Source organism: Eubalaena glacialis, chromosome 4 (genome assembly GCF_028564815.1).
Source record: "Eubalaena glacialis isolate mEubGla1 chromosome 4, mEubGla1.1.hap2.+ XY, whole genome shotgun sequence".
Classification (NCBI taxonomy): Eukaryota; Metazoa; Chordata; class Mammalia; order Artiodactyla; family Balaenidae; genus Eubalaena; species Eubalaena glacialis.
The window spans coordinates 72,878,909-72,897,413 of NC_083719.1; the positions used below are offsets into that span (position 1 = coordinate 72,878,909).

Below are 18,505 nucleotides of genomic sequence, written 5' to 3' on the forward strand. Positions count from 1 at the left end.
GCATATAGGGAGCAAGAGATTAGACAAACCCTTACATGATGCCTCTTAATTGTGTCCAGCAGGTACTATTCTAATGCCTTAGCTTACTTCCTCAACATCTTTGTGCCCTTGATGCCTCATCTGTAAAATGTGGACAGTGTTACCCACCACATAAGAGATGGTATGGGAATTAAATTCCTGGATGCAAGAAAAGTGCTTAGAACAATGCCTTTTGAATAGGGCATACTCAGAAAATGTCATCTGCTTCTACAACTCTGTGTTACTGCCATTTTTTTCCAATGTAGTTAAATTTAATTGTTATATTGATTTATAGTTTGTGTTTTTAACTATATAATTTAGTGCAGTCTGGGCCTGTATCATTGAAATTAAATTGTGTCATTACTTGTTTTGACAAGGGTGCTAGTTGGAATTGAATCTAGAAAGTAAGTCAGGGAGTTTGTGGAGGGTCCTAAATGCCTTCAAAATAAGTTTTGCTCTCTCTAAAATCAGTGGCAAGTAAGAAGAGAGTCTTAAAAGTAGGCTTAAAAGCATAGCCTTAAAGTATAGCCTTAAAAGCCTAAGTGAGCACACTCTATTATAGCAGCGTTGGGGTAGCATGACTCCGCTTTCTGGACGAGGTAGTTGCATGACTATTAACTGAGATGGGGCAGGGGGAACAGGTTTGTGAGGAAGGACAGTGAAGCAGGGAGAGAGGCAGTAATTGAATTAGAGTGTGATGATTTTCAGCTCCTCTTTGAGGGCAAGTAACTAAATTACTTACCTACTCAATTTTGTAACTGTAGTGCCTTTAAAAAAATTTATGGCATGCTGGTAACTAATTAAAAGAGCATAATTCTGTAGGTTTCATCATTTTCTGTTACCATATTTTGCAAAGTGATGATTAATTATACTCTAATCATATTTTTGCTTTTTTACAAGTTTCCAATAGTTATTAAAATAATTCTTGTAGGGTAACTATTCCTTTGCTATAATAAAAATCTCCCTAGAAGTTATAGGCGAGTAGGGACTTTCCGTTTAGTTTATTTTTGTATCCCCAACATCTAGATTAGTGCTGATACATAGTAAACGATAGATATGTTTTTGCTAAAAATAGTAGAAAACACAAAATGATTATCCCATTTGGCTGATGGATCTTGCTGAGGCTTTTTTTAAAAATTTTTTATTGAAGTATAGGTGATTTACAATGTTGTGTTAATTGTACAGCAAAGTGACTCAGTTATACATATATATACATTCTTTTTCATCTTCTTTTCCATTATGGTTTATCACAGGATATTGAATACAGTTCCCTGTGTTATACAGTAGGACCTTGTTGTTTATCCATTCTATATATTGGCTGAGGCATCTTGATGACTTTTGGCCAGTTCTTAGAATTTTGATATATTAGCTTTTCTTCTGTCTTTCAGTTCCAAACTCTCCATGCCTTGGGCCTAAGGTAGAAACTATTGCTCATCCAATTATCATTGCCAACGATGATGCATTTGGAATTCTTCAGCTCTCAGCACCAATCGTTCGAGTTGCAGAAAATCATGTTGGACCCATTATCAATGTGACTAGAACAGGAGGAGCATTTGCAGATGTTTCTGTGAAGTTTAAAGCTGTGCCAATAACTGCAATAGCCGGTGAGAAAAGACATCTAAGGAGCAGTGAAGTGTTTTAGAGGGAAATTGTATCCTTGATTAACAAAGCCCCTCAAAGATGTAGTTAAAAAAATCAACTAGAAAGCAACAATACCCTTGAATGTTTTTAAGGCACAGACCTAGAGTTTTTATTATATATTTATCACATTGATTTTGTAGAATTTGTGAAAACTGTTGGCAAACTGTATATGAATTTAAAAGCTTTGATGACCCAAATATGCATAAACCAATGAAAAGTAAACCAAGGAAAGCGTTGTTAGGCTTTCTCTGAGTGTACTTTTAAGGTTTTTGGAAGGGATTCATGTGTAAATAATACTGAAGAATACAGGATAAAATGTGCAGCCATATGATTGCAGTGCTTGGCAACAGTCTTGTCTCTCAACTCATTTATCTTGCTTGTTTATTTATTTATGAAGAACATGGTAGAGGCATTGATTAGCATTAGCTATTTTATGTATAAGCAAAAGGATTTCATTGCCAAATGCAAACATTAGGAGACAGCCGTCTTTGGTAGTGCAGTTATAGCATCTAGAGGGAGATTTGCCTAAGAGCTATGCAATCAGAACCTTTCTAGTGTGCACTCAAAGGACATGAGTGTGAATGGATGGGATAACATGATTGATTTTTTGAAATAAATCATCTGGATATGATACTTGCTTGAAAAGACAATGAACCAGGCTCACCTAGTCCTTAAATGACGTGTGTGTAAGGGGTGGGGTGAGGAAGGGTAGCTCAGAGGAGTGCCTGTCTGTAGGGGGCTTTACACATTGACAGATGGTGAGGGTTGATCACTGTTCTAGAAAATCAGCACCCAAATTCCATAGGAAACCTCTCTCTTTTCCTCATTCACTTTTTGACCAGAGACAAAGCCACCCCGAGTGGTATGCAGTAGCAGCTTTTAATCCAACTTTGTAGAAAATTTAATAGTTTCCAACCATAAGATTGATGACACTGACATGCCCGTCTCTGTGCAGCACTGTAATTTATCTCCCCAGTGAGATCAGAATTCTAGTTTTGCTCTTTGTTTTAAGGTATCATATACATTTTTTTTTTACTGTTGTAGATAAGGGGCCATCTTGTGGTAATGAATGACTCTCTATGTTCATGTGCATATCCATATCCATATCTATATGTCTGTGTCTATATCTGTATCATCTATATGTGTCTATATCTGTATCATCTATATGTGTATATGGCAAATAGAACACATTATGTGTACATCTTTCTAAAAATGAAGAAATGAACTTGAACAACCCGGATGTATTTTTCATTATTTTGTTGTATCAAACCCATTTTTTTCTTGCAAGAGAGGTAAATCTTGTTTAGAATAAATGTAGTCTCTATCCTCAAAAAAGTCTTTCAAAGTATGTCCATGGAATGTGATATGTCATAGTATTTCCCTAGAGTATGGGATGTTTATTATCATATACTGGAATAAATCTTAGCATTTTTCCTTTTTATCTTTATAGGTGAAGATTATAGTATAGCTTCATCGGATGTGGTCTTGCTAGAAGGGGAAACAAGTAAAGCCGTGCCAATATATATCATTAATGACATCTACCCTGAGCTGGAAGAATCTTTTCTTGTGCAACTGCTGAATGAAACAACAGGAGGAGCCAAACTAGGGGCATTAACAGAGGCGATCATTATTATTGAGGCCTCTGATGACCCCTATGGATTATTTGGTAATGAGACTAGTTTGTGTCTCTCTTTTACTTGTCTGTATAGATTCATACATTTCTTTATTTTTAGAGACTCAGAATTGATTTGATCTTGTTTCCTTTTAATCTGCTATTACTGATATATAGGACACCTATGTATGCTCACTAGCAGTGGTTAGTAAACCTAGCAGTGGTTAGAAATCAACCTCTCAGCGTAAATCTGGAAATCATACACTTTTAGGCTTTTAGGTCAGATCTGGTTCCTAGATGTGTTTTGTGAAGTTTAGACAATTCTTTCAAAAACTAATTTAATTCACAGAAATTTGTACAAAAATCTGAATTTCTGGCCTATCTTTATAGTAGAAAAATATGGCGACATCAAGCCCCTTTCCTTCATAGCATCAGTCTTAGGAGAAAAATAGCAACTGCCAGGCTTGTCCCATGCAGTTAGCCCCCGAACTCACTAGACCTACTTCACTTATGACTGGTATATTCCTGACCTCTGTGGACATCTGAGTTTATGCTTTCTGCTTCTATCATAATGAAAAATAATTTGGAAAATTTGGCAGGCCTGACCAATTTGTATCACAGCATGTTTCTCTGATTTTGTAGGGTTTAGTTAGCTTCTTAGATTGCTTAGGGGAAAAAAAGAATCAACTGTAGGATGGCAATTTGTTTGCTCTACGTTGACTTAGTTTCACTTTGTATTTGAAATTATCTCTGCTTTGCCCTTTAGGTTTTCAGATTACTAAACTTATTGTAGAGGAACCTGAGTTTAACTCAGTGAAGGTAAACCTGCCAATAATTCGAAATTCTGGGACACTCGGCAATGTTACTGTTCAGTGGGTTGCCACCATTAATGGACAGCTTGCTACTGGCGACCTGCGAGTTGTCTCAGGTAATGTGACCTTTGCCCCTGGGGAAACCATTCAAACCTTGTTGTTAGAGGTCCTGGCTGACGACGTTCCGGAGATTGAAGAGGTGAGAGGAATGGCTACTCTAGAATGACACTGTAAAACATATCTTGTCTTATAGTGACTAGAACAGATGGCTGTTACTGTGACATTTATAGAGGTGTCTGATAAATTATTTCTGCAAGAATGTTCAAAATATGGTAGTGTGAAAGTGATCCTTAGAGATAAAAAACAAGGATGTTCCAGAAATAGGTCTCGTACACATACTAGTTTACTAGTATAAGATTTTTTTGGTACAGTTATGTAATATTTTTCTACGTTTTGGTTAAATGATTAAACATGTATAGTCTGTCATAAGTTTTGCTGTATTGTTTCATATAAACTCTTAATTTGTTTGTATTCAGACTTCCTTTTGACTTGAGTGTGAGCCAGTCAGTCTTAATTAAGTGTAGATTTTGATTTTCCACTCATTCGTTTATTCTTTAGGATTTACTATGTGACAGATACCACGCTAGATTTATCTGCCTGATTATTTTTCATCATGAAGAAGCAAGGTGGCAAATAAAGATAGAGTCACAGTGGGGAAATTGATTCATCACTAACATATATTGGCTGAAGATAATTTTATTTTATTAAATTCAAGTATTAAAAGCTGGAGCTCATAAAATTACATTTAATAGCATTTATTCTTTAATAGTGTCAAATTTTTGTAGAAGGGAAGTCCATAAAATTTCTTTTTGGGTGCTAATTGTGTCATTACTCACTTCTTAAATATTAGATATTAGTTAATACATATATAACATTTCTCTTTCCTTTTCTCTAAATTTAAGTATGAAAACCTAAAAACTTATAAATTTCTCTAAATTTATGATATGTTTTTAGTTTTACATTTTATCAGAGAATTTTCATTTATGAGAATGTGGGAAATAAAGCATAATAAATGAACTATTCATAAAACACATATGCAGTATTCTCCCTAAGTAAAAAAAAGATATAGGGATTAAAAGTATATTATTGAAGTGGTAAACATAAACAGGCATCTTAAAATTGATTCACAAGATTGTATAACAGAATATTAAGGAACTTAAACAGCCTGTATTTCTTCTGTGCAATCATGCTCTATTGTTAAAAGTTGGTGATGGATTGTTCTGTTACGTGTTGGGATTGTAAATGTAATGGAGGAGTTTCTTTGAGTCCATTTATATTTTACTCCATTTTGTTCTTGTACTTGTATGGATAGTTTTGATTTTTTTTTTCCTGCATCATTTTTATTCTAATTTCAGAACCGGGATTCTGTTAAGGAAGTTTTCACTGTATTTTTAGGTTATCCAAGTGCAACTAACTGATGCTTCTGGTGGTGGTTCTATTGGGTTAGATCGAGTGGCAAATATTATTATTCCTGCCAATGATAATCCTTATGGTACAGTAGCCTTTGTTCAGTCGGTTTATCGTGTTCAAGAGCCTCTGGAGAGAAGTTCCTGTGCTAACATAACTGTCAGGAGAAGGTATATGAGATGGCTACTTGTATCTGGCGGGGGAGGGTGATGGGACTTGTGGGGTGGTGGGAAAGGATCTCTTACACAATCAAAGTTTGGTAGTTTTTATAGAATGTAAATTATTTTATAGGTTGTTACAATTTGTTAATTGAATTATGCCTATTAATATAAAGAGCTCATTGTATCTATCATACCTTTTATTAGTGAAATGGATTATACATCATTGGGCTTTCTAGCCCCAGACATTTATTGCTTTAATTGGTGATGTGTTTGAATTAGAACTTAAGTACAACTGGCTTCTAAATTAAAGAACATTCAGATGCCATATGAAGTGGTTGACTTTCAGGTTCTGTTTTGTCTGGATTTCTTTTGTGAGGCAGCATCCAGTTCACTGAGCTCCTTCAGAAATAGAAAATAGCTGGTCTTGTGGCAAGTAGTTACATTTCCTTAAAATGTACTCATGTTGGTATCATTGTTACTTTGTTTCAGTGAAAGCTAGTAATGAAGATTCATTTTCTAAGTCTTTGAAAATTCTGAAATGGATATGATTTGCATATCTTGCAAGATATTTTCATAGCTTGGTTAAAAATAAGTAGTATTTGATTGAAAACGAGCCAGATTTCCTTGCATGAGAAAACACAATGCGAAAGACAAATGTAATTAAGAAACATGGTTGTGTTTGCGCCTAGTACTTTATCCACTTAAAAAAAAAAAGTGAAAACCACAATCAGCGTTCTCTTCTCTATTATGTAATCCACAGATTGCTTTGAGTGCTTAACCTGTCTTTTAATTGTCACTCCACATTTTAGCGGAGGGCACTTTGGTCGGCTGTTGTTGTTCTACAGTACTTCCGATATTGATGTAGTGGCTCTTGCAGTTGAGGAGAGTCAAGACTTACTGTCCTACTATGAATCGCCAGTTCAAGGGGTGCCTGACCCACTTTGGAGAACTTGGGTGAATGTCTCTGCAATGGGGGAACCCCAGTATACCTGTGCCACTTTGTGCCTCAAAGAACACGCGTGCTCAGCGTTTTCCTTTCTCCGTGCTTCTGAAGGCCCCCAGTGTTTTTGGATGACATCGTGGATCAGCCCAACCGTTAACAACTCAGACTTCTGGACGTACAAGAAAAACATGACCAGGGTAGCGTCTCTTTTTAGCGGTCAGGCTGTGGCTGGTAGTGACTACGAGCCTGTGACAAGGCAATGGGCCGTAATGCTGGAAGGTGATGAATTTGCAAATCTCACAGTTTCTATTCTTCCCGACGATTTCCCAGAGATGGATGAGAGTTTCCTGATTTCTCTCCTTGAAGTTCATCTTATGAACATCACAGCCAGTTTTAAAAACCAACCAACCATAGGACAGCCAAATACTTCTACAGTTGTCATAGCATTAAATGGTGATGCCTTTGGAGTGTTTGTGATCTACGGTATTAGTCCCAATACCTCAGAAGATGGCTTATATGTTGAAGTTCAGGAGCAGCCCCAAACCACAGTGGAGATGATGATCCACAGGACAGGGGGCAGCTTAGGTCAGGTGACAGTTGAATGGCGTGTTGTTGGTGGAACAGCTACTGAAGGTTTAGATTTTATAGGTGCTGGAGACATTCTGACTTTTGCTGAAGGTGAGTGATGGTTCTAAATGGATTTCAGTTCCCCCTGGTAATGTCATTATAGTCAGTTTTTATGACAAGGTTCATATGAATTTTTACTGTATACATTCTTGCTAATATGTAAAAGTGAATGATGGTTTTGAAATAATAGTAGTTGGCTTGTTAATGGTTGACATGACATATGTAGGCCCATGACATAGGGCCCTACATGTGTATCTTTTTAGTTTATTAAAAAGAAGATTTTCAGGGAATGTGAGAATTTTATCCCTTTTATGTGTGGTAACAGAGCCTTTAAGGAAGTGTAGAGGCAGTTCTAAAGCAACTTTTAATTTTGTAAGGGAAGTTACAAGAATGAGCCATGTAGCTACAACCAAATGTGGGTAAGAAGTATTGGTAGCTAGGAAAATGGGTACTAACTGGGAAGCTTTTTCATATGCACTAGAGAAATCAGGATAAACCTCCAAAGAAAATAATTTGTAAGTATAAATAGCATAAACTTTGGTGACTTGATTCATATTAAATTAAGCCTAGTGGTAGATCAACTTATAATACTGTTCTTAGACTTGGATGGGACCACTATTTTAAATTCTCATGGACAATGAAATTACAGAGAACTTGGACAACAATTAGAATTAGGGTCAGATTCACTGATTCTTTTCCAGGGTTGGTTGAATCATTTATATTTGAAAATTTCAAAAGTTCATATATTTAAAATAGTTTTCTTTGGGTAGAAGAACGATATGTTTACTGAGATCATTATTTAAATCCTGATTTAGGCAATTATAAATTCCATATAGTTTTTTAACATAGTGTTTTTCTGATTGAAAAGTAATACTTATTCATGAAAACTTCAGGTTATACAACAAAATGAAGGAAGTAAATGTTATTCACAATTCCATATCTTAGAGCAATTCATTGCATCTTTTATCATTTAATTTAAATGCATATACTTTTTTGGAAACAGTAGTCAGGGGTCATGATACATATAGATTATATACTTATTGAAACATGTAATAAGCATTATATTTTAGAGTAAATTTTAAAAATAGTATAAAACTTCTCAAAAATGATTATTTCCTAGTAAATGGTTTTGGGAACAATGGAATAATGATACGCTTGATGCATGGGGTGTGTGTGTGCACAGGTTAGTAACTGGTAACATTTCTCCCTATTTCAAAGGAAATAATGAAATTTGAGGAGGGAGTGGAGATGAAAATTTAAAGTTAGTTTTTTTAGTGGCTTTGGTAACAATAAAAAAGTTATCATATAAAGTAGTGGCATTATACAAATTAGTATTACCTTGAATTGTAACTGTAGAATCACACAAAATGGACTATATTTTATAGTTAACCTAGATTCTCAGATAATATATACTCTCTTGAGGCAATCTTGACACTGAATTGATAAAATATACCAGGGTCGTGAGAGAGAGAACATGCATTCACATCCATTTTCTCCTTTCTCCTGCCTTTTCTCACCCTTTCTCTTTCCAGAAAGTGGCAAAGAATTAGATGGGGAACACTGTAGGTGAACAGCAGAAGCAGTGTTGGATTTGGGGGTTTTCAGTGATGCCCTATCTACTAGTGGGGTCCTAGACCAAATTGCAAAGTAGATTGCTTGGCCCTTGTTGCTGTTATGCGTCCCTTTGAATTCCTTTTCTGCCTCCTTCCCTTATTGCCCAAATCCTGGAGACTAGTATTTGATGTTGTCATCTCATCTGGCTCCCCGAAGACTTATCCCATTTAGGTGGGTTCTCTTGCTCAGAATTTACCGTCCTTTTCTGTTTCCCATTTTGACCACTATTCCCTAAGTGTTCCTGGTCTTTCAGGGAAGTTTTGGCTTGATTACCTGAAAATCATTCATGGTAACACCAAAATGAGAATGAGACCCCACTTTCTAGAGGGAACTGTTTCTAAACAGTAGATGCTTCAGAACCTCTTCCCCTAGCTAGGTCATGGTTCTAGGCTAAAGACCAGGAAGTAAAACCATGATTCCTTGAAATAATTCTACCCTTTAACCTTCCATAATTCAAAATGTCCTTTTCCACAATCTGCCCATATTAATGAAATTTTTACAGTGTTTTATAGGTGAAAGGGTATACAGACTAACATACAACATTTGCTTATAGTGGCACTAATAATGCTCACGGTATTGAACTGTTATAATTCATTCATGTATTTTTACTTAACTTTTCTTTTTGAAAGAAGTTATCTTGGACCTTTGTGAATTCTCTATTGATGATTTTCTTACTTAGGTTTTATTCCATTATTTCTTTATAGGTGAAACCAAAAAGATAGCCATTTTAACCATTTTGGATGATTCTGAGCCAGAGGATGATGAAAGCATCATAGTTAGCTTGGTGTACACTGAAGGCGGAGGTAGAATTTTGCCCAGTTCCGACACCGTCAGAGTGAACATTTTGGCCAATGACAATGTGGCAGGAGTTGTTAGCTTTCAGACTGCTTCCAGATCTGTCATAGGTCTTGAAGGTGGGTTCCTTTTTTTGTTGAGCACATTAATTCTCTTTTCCATGGATGTCATTTTTTGTCTAGTTTTTTAAAGTTTCCCATTTTAAAAATTCATTATTTTGTACAGCTGGGTATGTTAATGTACATGGAGCTTATTTGGGAGAGGGCTGTATAGTGAACTGTTTAACTAGATTTAGGAGCCTCGCAGATTGGTATTGTGTTCTAGCTTGCCACTCCGCACTAGTGTGGTTTTAATGAAATTGGTCAAACCTAGGATGCTCAGCTTTCTCTCATCTGTTAAATGAAGGGAAATACTACTTCCTTCGTAGGTTTCTGTGTGAGGATTAAGTAGATGAATGTAAAGTGCTTAGCATGGTTCTGGGCACATAGTGTTTATGTGCTCAGTGGTAGCTGTTGATGTTAAATGGTGAAATATTGGCTCTCTGTTCAAAAAAAAATAGTAGTTTCTGATCAGTGAATATTTTAGCCTGGATTTTATGTTTATATGTCTGTATATTTTATGAACAAAGTGCCAAACTAGAAAAAAATTATACAATGTCCTCTTTTCCCGTAAAAAAACAGTAATTTTCTTGAATCTTAATATTTTACATCATTTATAGGGTTTACATTTATAGGCTACTTTTTGTTTAAACCATTATAGCAGTGTTTTTGTCTTTGAATAAGTCTGTTTGAGATAAAACTGGTATTTATAGTCTGTTTCACTATAATTTGTGTTTAAAATTAAAAAATAATTGTACCTAAAAGTTAAGAAATGAAAAGAATATAGATCATGCATTTGGACTTTGATATTATGGATGAGAGAACTGAGACAGAGAGATTAAGGGACTGGACAGAATCATATAGCTAGTTAGTGGCTGTGCTGGAAACTGAATGCATTTTAGTGTGCATCACCTTTTACCTTACTGTACTCCCAACTTGCAAGTTTATTTAACTTAATGAAAATATCTGAGCCATTTTCCAATACTCTTTCCTTTTATTAGCAGTTTAGAATCTCATGTTGTCATAGCAATAGTGAGTAAAAGTGAGTAACAAATTGCTATAAGTCAATCTAAAGACAGATCATCAACTCTCGAAAAATTATTTCTAGTATAATGCAAGTAAAAAGTCACTGGAAGAGGAGTTAATCTCAATAATAATGACAACAACAATAACACTTACTGAGTGTTTTCTGCATGCCAGACATTTTACATCCATCATTTCACTTAATTTTAACAACAGGGCTATGAAGTGGGTATGACGATATACACCAGATTTTCACACAAGGAAACTGAATATTAGAGGGATTACCCAGTACATAGTTATTCATGGTGGGGCTTAAACCTAGTGCTGTCTGAATCCAGAGCTTATGCTATAGGGCACCTTGTGAGAAGAAACTTGTTTTGCTTGAACTTACATCTACTGCAGAACCTGACAATGCAGGAACGTCGGGTAAATATTTCAGGATTTGAGTTGGAAGAATAATGAATTTGAGTAACAGTGTCCATGTGAGAGGAGGAAATTTGGTGAGAGAATCTGACTCTATCTTAAACTAGGGGTGGAAATTGGATTTTTAGAGATAATCGTTGAAATCAGGAAAATTAAAGATCTAAAATTAAGATCTTAGTGGATAGAGGGAGAAAAGCAAGTTGTCAAGGATGGAGCTATGTGGGACACCAGGGTAAGGTGCTGGGACAGGCAAAAGGCAAAGGGGAAAGGGGAAAGAAGGCTCTGCCAGAGAGGTGGGAAGAGACCAAAATAAGAATGTGTTTTCATTAGTTACCAGAAGAAAGTAACCAGCGTGTCTCGTACTAACATGGGCAACAAGTGAGATTAGATTTCCAAATGGGCTAGAGGGAACAGTAGTAACTGCAGAGAAATTTTAAAGAAGAACTTGGCATGGAAAGCAAATAACTAAGGATAACAAAAGACAGGACTGTAGAAGCCTTGGGGGCAGCGCTCCTCAAAGTACGGTCCTCAAGCTGACGTCTGCACACAAAGTGTTTGCTTTTGGTTTGTGACAGGATAAGTTTGAAAATTGAAAGAATCTTTTCTAGAGACTTTTATAACGATTTCATTTTGCTGTGATATCTATGGGCTTACATTTTGTATGTGTGTTCTTTTTGCCATTTAACTTATCTAGTCATTTATTTTATTGTGTTTTACAAAAATGTCAGTTTATGATAGATCAAGGAAAACAAAACAAAACAAAACAAAAAACAGACGAAAAACCCCTTGTCTGGGACTTCCCTGGTGGTCCAGTGGTTAAGAATCCACCTGCCAATGCAGGGGACACAGGTTTGAGCCCTGGTCTGGGAAGATCCCACATGCTGCGGGGCAACTAATCCTGTGTGCCACAACTACTGAGCCTGCGCTCTAGAGCCCGTACACTGCAACTACTGAGCTCACGTGCTACAACTACAGAAGCCCGTGCGCCTAGAGCCCGTGCTCTGCAACAAGAGAAGCCACCACAATGAGAAGCCTACACACCGCAACAAAGAGTAGCCCCCGCTCACTGCAACTAGAGAAAGCCCGCACACAGCAACAAAGACCCAGCGCAGCCAAAAAAAAAAAGGTGCTCAAAGCAGAAAAAAGCCAACCCAGAATTCTATACTAGTGAAAACATTTGTCAAGAATGAAAGTGAAATAAAGATATTTTCAGATAAAAGAAAACTAAAAAAAAAAAAAAAAAAAATTATTAAAACAAAACAAAACAAAACCCTTGTCCTTCACTGCATTAGGGGTGAGAAGCTGCCTTAGGGGATACTCTTGTTTGTTGGCTCTGAGAGCAAGGAAAGGAGAAAAATTGGAGAAACCAGATTAAAGCATAGAGTATTTTGGACTTGCTTTGTTTTGTTGAAGAAATATAGAGAAGAAGGTAATGTAGAAGAAGAGAATAAAAGTGTTAGTGGCATGGGGGGTATAAATAAGTTCAGGGACCAGAAAGGATTAGATTTAAGGGAGGACACAGAGCTGGACTAGGTATGTGATTTTCAGCAATATGATGGGATTTTTTTTTTTTTAAGAATACAAAAATATTTGGATGTCCAGGATCACTTGAAGGGCATTTTAACTGTAAAGGAGCTAGCGTCATTACATGCATCCTACGGGAGTCTGGGTGGTGACAGTGGTGGTGGGTTGGAGGCTCTGAAGAAACCCAGGCTCTTGTGCTGAGCAAGGAAACTGGGGAAACTGCATCTTGGGGAAACTGCAGGCTCTTGGCACCTGTGTTCTCTTTCACCTGGACGCACTTAACACCTGAAAACCAGATTGTGGTCTCTTTAGTCTCCAACAGCTAAATATCTGCAGGGGATGCAAAGAGGAAAAATGATTAGTCATTAAAACATGTGGTCCAAATGTGTTATTGGTTTATCATATCAAAAGCATATCCTATCTGCTTCATCATATCAATCTATGAGCATGAGTTTGGTACAGGAAATAGAACAATGAATTGCTTTCATTAATCAGTACTCCCTAGAATTTTTACATTTTCTAAATAAAAATTGGGAGGAATTTCTATTTTTTTTTATTTACTTTTCTTTCCCTTTCCTACTAAACCCTTTCCTAGAGTCTAAATTAATTTTCTTTTTTCAAAAACATTATGTCTAACCTCAAGAATTCAGTATTTTGTGCATGTATTCTTTGTACTACTGCAAAATTGCCTAGAGAAATGTATATCAAGCAGATGTTTACAAAACTGAAAACTTCATGGTGATTCTTCAAAGATAACTGCTAAAGAAATGGGGTAAAAAAATCATGCCATGTAGGCTTTTGACAATGTTAACATTGCTTTTGACTTAGTGTTGGAGTTTCATTTATGTGATTAGATTTAAAATGTGGACAATGCTGAACTTCTGGCTCTAGAATACATTTTCATTTCATGGGGAGGAATTGCCTTAGTGTTTAACAGTGTATTGAATTCTGTAGAATCCTATTTCTACATTTTTGTCCTAAAGCAATTGGACAGATGCCCAGTGGTAAATATTACTTTCTTTCAAATGTAATGGGCAGACTTTAGAAATATAGGACAATAGATTTTTACTGTGGTTGCAAAGTATGTATAAATGTGCTCTTTATAAATCTGTGTTAAATGTTTCACTTCACACATCTCTGCAGCATCATAATCATTATGTCATGTTCAATGGATTTAAAATTTCTCCTTTTCTCAGAGACAGCATGTATTTTTTCTAGGTAAAGATTTGAACAAGAGATGTGATTCTTTAAAAATATATATCGAACTGCTATATTAGAAACACTCAACTTTTTTTCTTATTGACAGTTTGTGTTTCATATTATTCATATCCCTGTAATTGTTTTAACTCATTTTCTATTAATTGTAGAACACAGTTTGTATGGTTCCTGTATACCATGTATACATGAATCTGTTAAAACATATTTCCTGTATTTTAGTTTTCCATTATTTTTATACACATTGTAGTTGACGTTTATCTTTGTAAAAACAATCCTGATTTGTTTTAGGAAGAAATACACGAAATACTCTGGGTTATTAAAATGAATTTTATATTCATATTTCTTATTTGTGTTAGGCTAGGTCTAGAACCCATATGATAGATCTTCCTGTTTTTTGATCTTTTATGGCCGTGCCACATGGCATGTAGGATCTTAGTTCTCAGACCAGGGATCGAACCCATGCCCCCTGCAGTGGAAGTGCGAAGTCTTAACCACTGGCCCGCCAGGGAAATCCCTTTTTTTTTGGTCTTAGATCTTCTGCTTAGAGTTAAAATGTATCACTGATTTTTGGTGGACTCTAGATTTCATATCAAGATGATCTTCCAGGAATTAGTCAGACTCTTTAGTGGGGGAGGGCCCTCTCTAGATCTTCATTCTGGGCAAAAACTAGAAGGCCAGTGTGGTAAAATATTGGCTATCTGAAAATTTTACCTTCCTTCTTTAGGACCTATCTTCTGTCCTTCCCTTGTATTTAGAAGACTGAGCACTTGTTTCTAATTTTTTCCTTTTCCTATGTTCTTTGACTCCTCCTCTAGGTAGAAGGTAGCTTTCTGGTAATTCTTCCTAGAAGGATTTTTTTTTTTTTAATAAATAAATTTATTTATTTATTTTTCTTTGGCTGTGTTGGGTCTTCGTTGCTGAGCACGGATTTTCTCTAGTTGCGGTGAGCGGGGGCTACTCTTTGTTATGGTGTGTGGTCTTCTCACTGCGGTGGCTTCTCTTGTTGCAGAGCACGGGCTCTAGGCGCGTGGGCTTCAGTAGTTGTGGCTCGTGGGCTCTAGAGCGCAGGCTCAGTAGTTGTGGCGCACGGGCTTAGTTGCTCCGTGGCATGTGGGATCTTCCTGGACTAGGGGTCGAACCCTTGTCCCCTGCATTGGCAGGCGGATTCTTAACCACTGCACCACCAGGGAAATCCCTAGAAGGCATTTTAAATGGACCTAATTCTTGGCAGTCTGCCTTAAAGAGGCAGTTAATACCTCTATTTTGATTCTTAGGAAAATCTTCACACTATTTATTCTGTTGACGTGATTTTTAATAGGCTCATGAAATTATGTGTTGAAGGAATACTTGGTTTACCTTTTATTTGTGTGTGTGTTGTGCTTCAAATTGTGTTTCTTGTAATATTTTCTTGCAAGTTAAATTCTTGCATGGTAATATTAAATTTTCAAAGGTGATATTAAGTGGTATTAGACTGAGCATTTTTACATGTAATAAGTTTGTAGGAGGATTTTACTTTTTTCTCTCCTTAGCATTTCATTTTTAGTTTTGCCTTTAATGGTGTATTTATTCCCAAATCTCTATGTACCATCTTACAACCATAATTTTTTTTATTATGATATTTACAGGTTCCCCTTCAACATAGATTATCATTGACCTACATTTTTTTTTTGCCACTTGTATTCCCACTGCATTTTTAGCACTTTTTCAAACTTCTATAATTTTCATTTTGAAATATTACTAGGTTTTGTGATTTTAAAAAAAGTTGAAAACCATGACTCTGTATACCTGTTTATTTGGGTCACCAGACAACACTCTAGGCGGAAGAGCTTAATAACTCCAAGGTTCTCTCTCTCTGCCATTCAGTAATAAACCCTTGAGAAATTCTGCCTGGTATACAATAGAGAGACTCCAGGGTTTCATTGTAGTGCCTGTGTTTTATTCATATGAGTTATATAAGTATAAAAATTTTAAATGGCATGGCAATTATGGCTGATTGTACCCATTCTTTCAGTTATATCCTAACCTTTGGACACTGATTTCTAGTAACATTTCCTTTATGTTTCAATAAAAACATCCAAGTCGTAGTCTGCTATTGTGATAGCAATTAAAAATTTTTTTTTGTATTGAAACATTTTAAAAGGTATGCATTAAACATTGAACTGTTTTAGGAAATTTTATTTAGAAGTCTCCCTGTTTTTGCTTTCTTATATTTTCTGCTGTCCCAAAATAATTTATGTAATAAATGTATTAAAGTTATGTATGCTTAAATTTAGTATGAAAATTTTGTTTTGTTTTTTAGTAACTGAAATAAGATAATCTCTAAATTAATGAATTTATGATATTTTAAGAAACCTTTCTATTAGAAATAATTATTTAATTTTATTATTTTAAAAATTAAAAAAACTGTGGTAGCTAAAACATATTTGGAAAGGGTGTTTGTATTTTACTGTGTTGTTGCTACTCTCCTCATTTAAAAGTGTCAGATGTGTGTATTTATTTGGATAACTAAGTAAAAGTGATATTTTTAATGAATATGCATGGATTTCAACTGTATGTCTATGCTATAAGGATGTGTTCTTTAAAGCCTTTTAAACATGAATTCATTTATCTTTTAATAATTATTAGTTTTTAGTAATATAGTTCATTAATGTACCTTAACTTCTGTTCATCATCATAAAACTTTTGAATTCAGCATATTTTCAGCAAGACACATGGCCATCACCAGTACTCCCTAGGAGCTTACTTTTCACTTCCAGCAATTTAGAAGAAATGACTTTTATGATTTTCTTCAATTTTACAAAATATTACATGAGGATAAAAGCCAGGAATGGAAAGTATCTAAAATGCCTCATTTATCCAGGAAGGATAGCTGTAACTTCGGTGAAGTTACAGAGGTTGATATACAGATTTGACACCTTTCCTTTGTATTTCTTTTTATAAAACAAAATCATTGATGGTATATGTAAGTTACAATTTCAAGAAATGTGATTTTCAGGTATTTGCAAGCATTTTTATGCATGCATTGTGTAAAATCACATTGCATACCAGTGTAAGGAATTTTTGTCCTTTTGGGAAGTGAAGGAAGAATTTACTTGTGTTATTACTAGTTTTGACCATGAGGACTTAATTATTTTCTTTAATTTACAGAACGTTTATGTTCTGGTGCATGTTTTGGAGTGTATAAAAGTTTGTGTTTTCTATTTAAGCATGTGCTTTTGTAACTTTTACATATTAAACTTCCTGAAGTTCTACTAAATGGAAGTATTTAGAAGTGGGATAAGCAATAATGTGTTAATAAACAATAAGCATGTATAAAGCTTCTAGAAAATTGCAAACAGAACAGGTTTGTAATGTTCTTGGAAAAGGTACTGTAGTAGTTGCATGTTTGGGATTTGGGTTTTGTTGACTTCAAATGTTAAGCTCATTTTACATTAAACATTCATCAATCTGTACATTTCACCTGCAGGAGAAATTTTACAATTCCATGTGATGAGAACACCCCCTGGTCGAGGAAATGTTACTGTTAACTGGAAAATTATTGGGCAAAACCTAGAACTCAATTTTGCTAACTTTACCGGACAACTCTTCTTTCCTGAGGTAATACCACCAAGAAAAGCTTTACTGCAATATCTGGAGGTAACTGTGTTTTGTGAGGAAAATGGGAAAACTCTGATTACGTAATACAAAGATTAATAGAGATCCATGAGGGAGCTGCTTCCTTAGAAACCTAAAGGAAGAACATTACTCAAAAAATTTCTAAGACTTAGGGAGGGGGTTTGTTTTTCCATATGTACTAGGTAGATCTCCTGTAAGGAAACAGAAAAAGTTGACTTTGCATTTGAGGCAAGCCCTCTTGTTGCTTTCTTGCCCTCCCGCTGTTGGTGTCAACTGTGTCATTCTGAAGATGATGAGTACCGCTTGTCCCTCTTCTCTTACCCCTCACTGTCTTGGAACTTTGAATGCACTTGGAACTTAAATGTTTCACTGCTACGAAACAGCAAATATAGCCTGAGAAACAAATGTCTTTTTATCACAGTATTTTTATTTTTTTGTCTTTTTATCACACAGTATTTTTGAGGTTACATTTAAAGGCTCTTGCTGACAGTTTGAAAGAAGATGATTGGTGGAAAATAACTATAAGAAAGCAGTTCTTGGGTAGAAAGTTAGCACTACTTTATTGTTTCTCTTCGTCTTCTCTTCTCCACGCTCACTTGATATGAATTCTTGTTTGGTAAATTGTTTAATTCTTTTTCTCTTCATTTCCACTCCCTCAGTATTAAGCCTAACCCCTATAACCTTCTGCCTTGAGGACTACATTTGACTTCTAATAACTGGTTTCCCTATAACACTGGTCTTCTTTTCCATATTCCAGTTTTTCCCATTAACCACTGCCATAGAAATCTCTCCAACTTACTGCTTTGTCTGGAATTTTCAATAGAGCTACATTGCTCACTAGATAAGATCTATATTCATGAGCTCAGCACTCAAAATCTTCCACAGTTGTTCCCTATCTACTTTAAGCCTGTTTT

The 18,505-nt window shown here is 35.6% G+C and overlaps 1 protein-coding gene across 1 annotated transcript in view; it reads left to right on the top strand.

Moving 5' to 3' along the window:
- The window catches only part of ADGRV1 (adhesion G protein-coupled receptor V1), a 560,722-nt gene that overhangs the window by 101,637 nt on the left and 440,580 nt on the right, over positions 1-18,505 (top strand). The window contains exons 29-35 of the mRNA XM_061188957.1: positions 1,407-1,622; positions 3,110-3,325; positions 4,038-4,282; positions 5,539-5,720; positions 6,521-7,332; positions 9,600-9,809; positions 17,443-17,573. Of these exons, the coding sequence (XP_061044940.1) occupies positions 1,407-1,622; positions 3,110-3,325; positions 4,038-4,282; positions 5,539-5,720; positions 6,521-7,332; positions 9,600-9,809; positions 17,443-17,573 (2,012 nt within the window). The remainder of the gene's footprint in view (positions 1-1,406; positions 1,623-3,109; positions 3,326-4,037; positions 4,283-5,538; positions 5,721-6,520; positions 7,333-9,599; positions 9,810-17,442; positions 17,574-18,505) is intronic.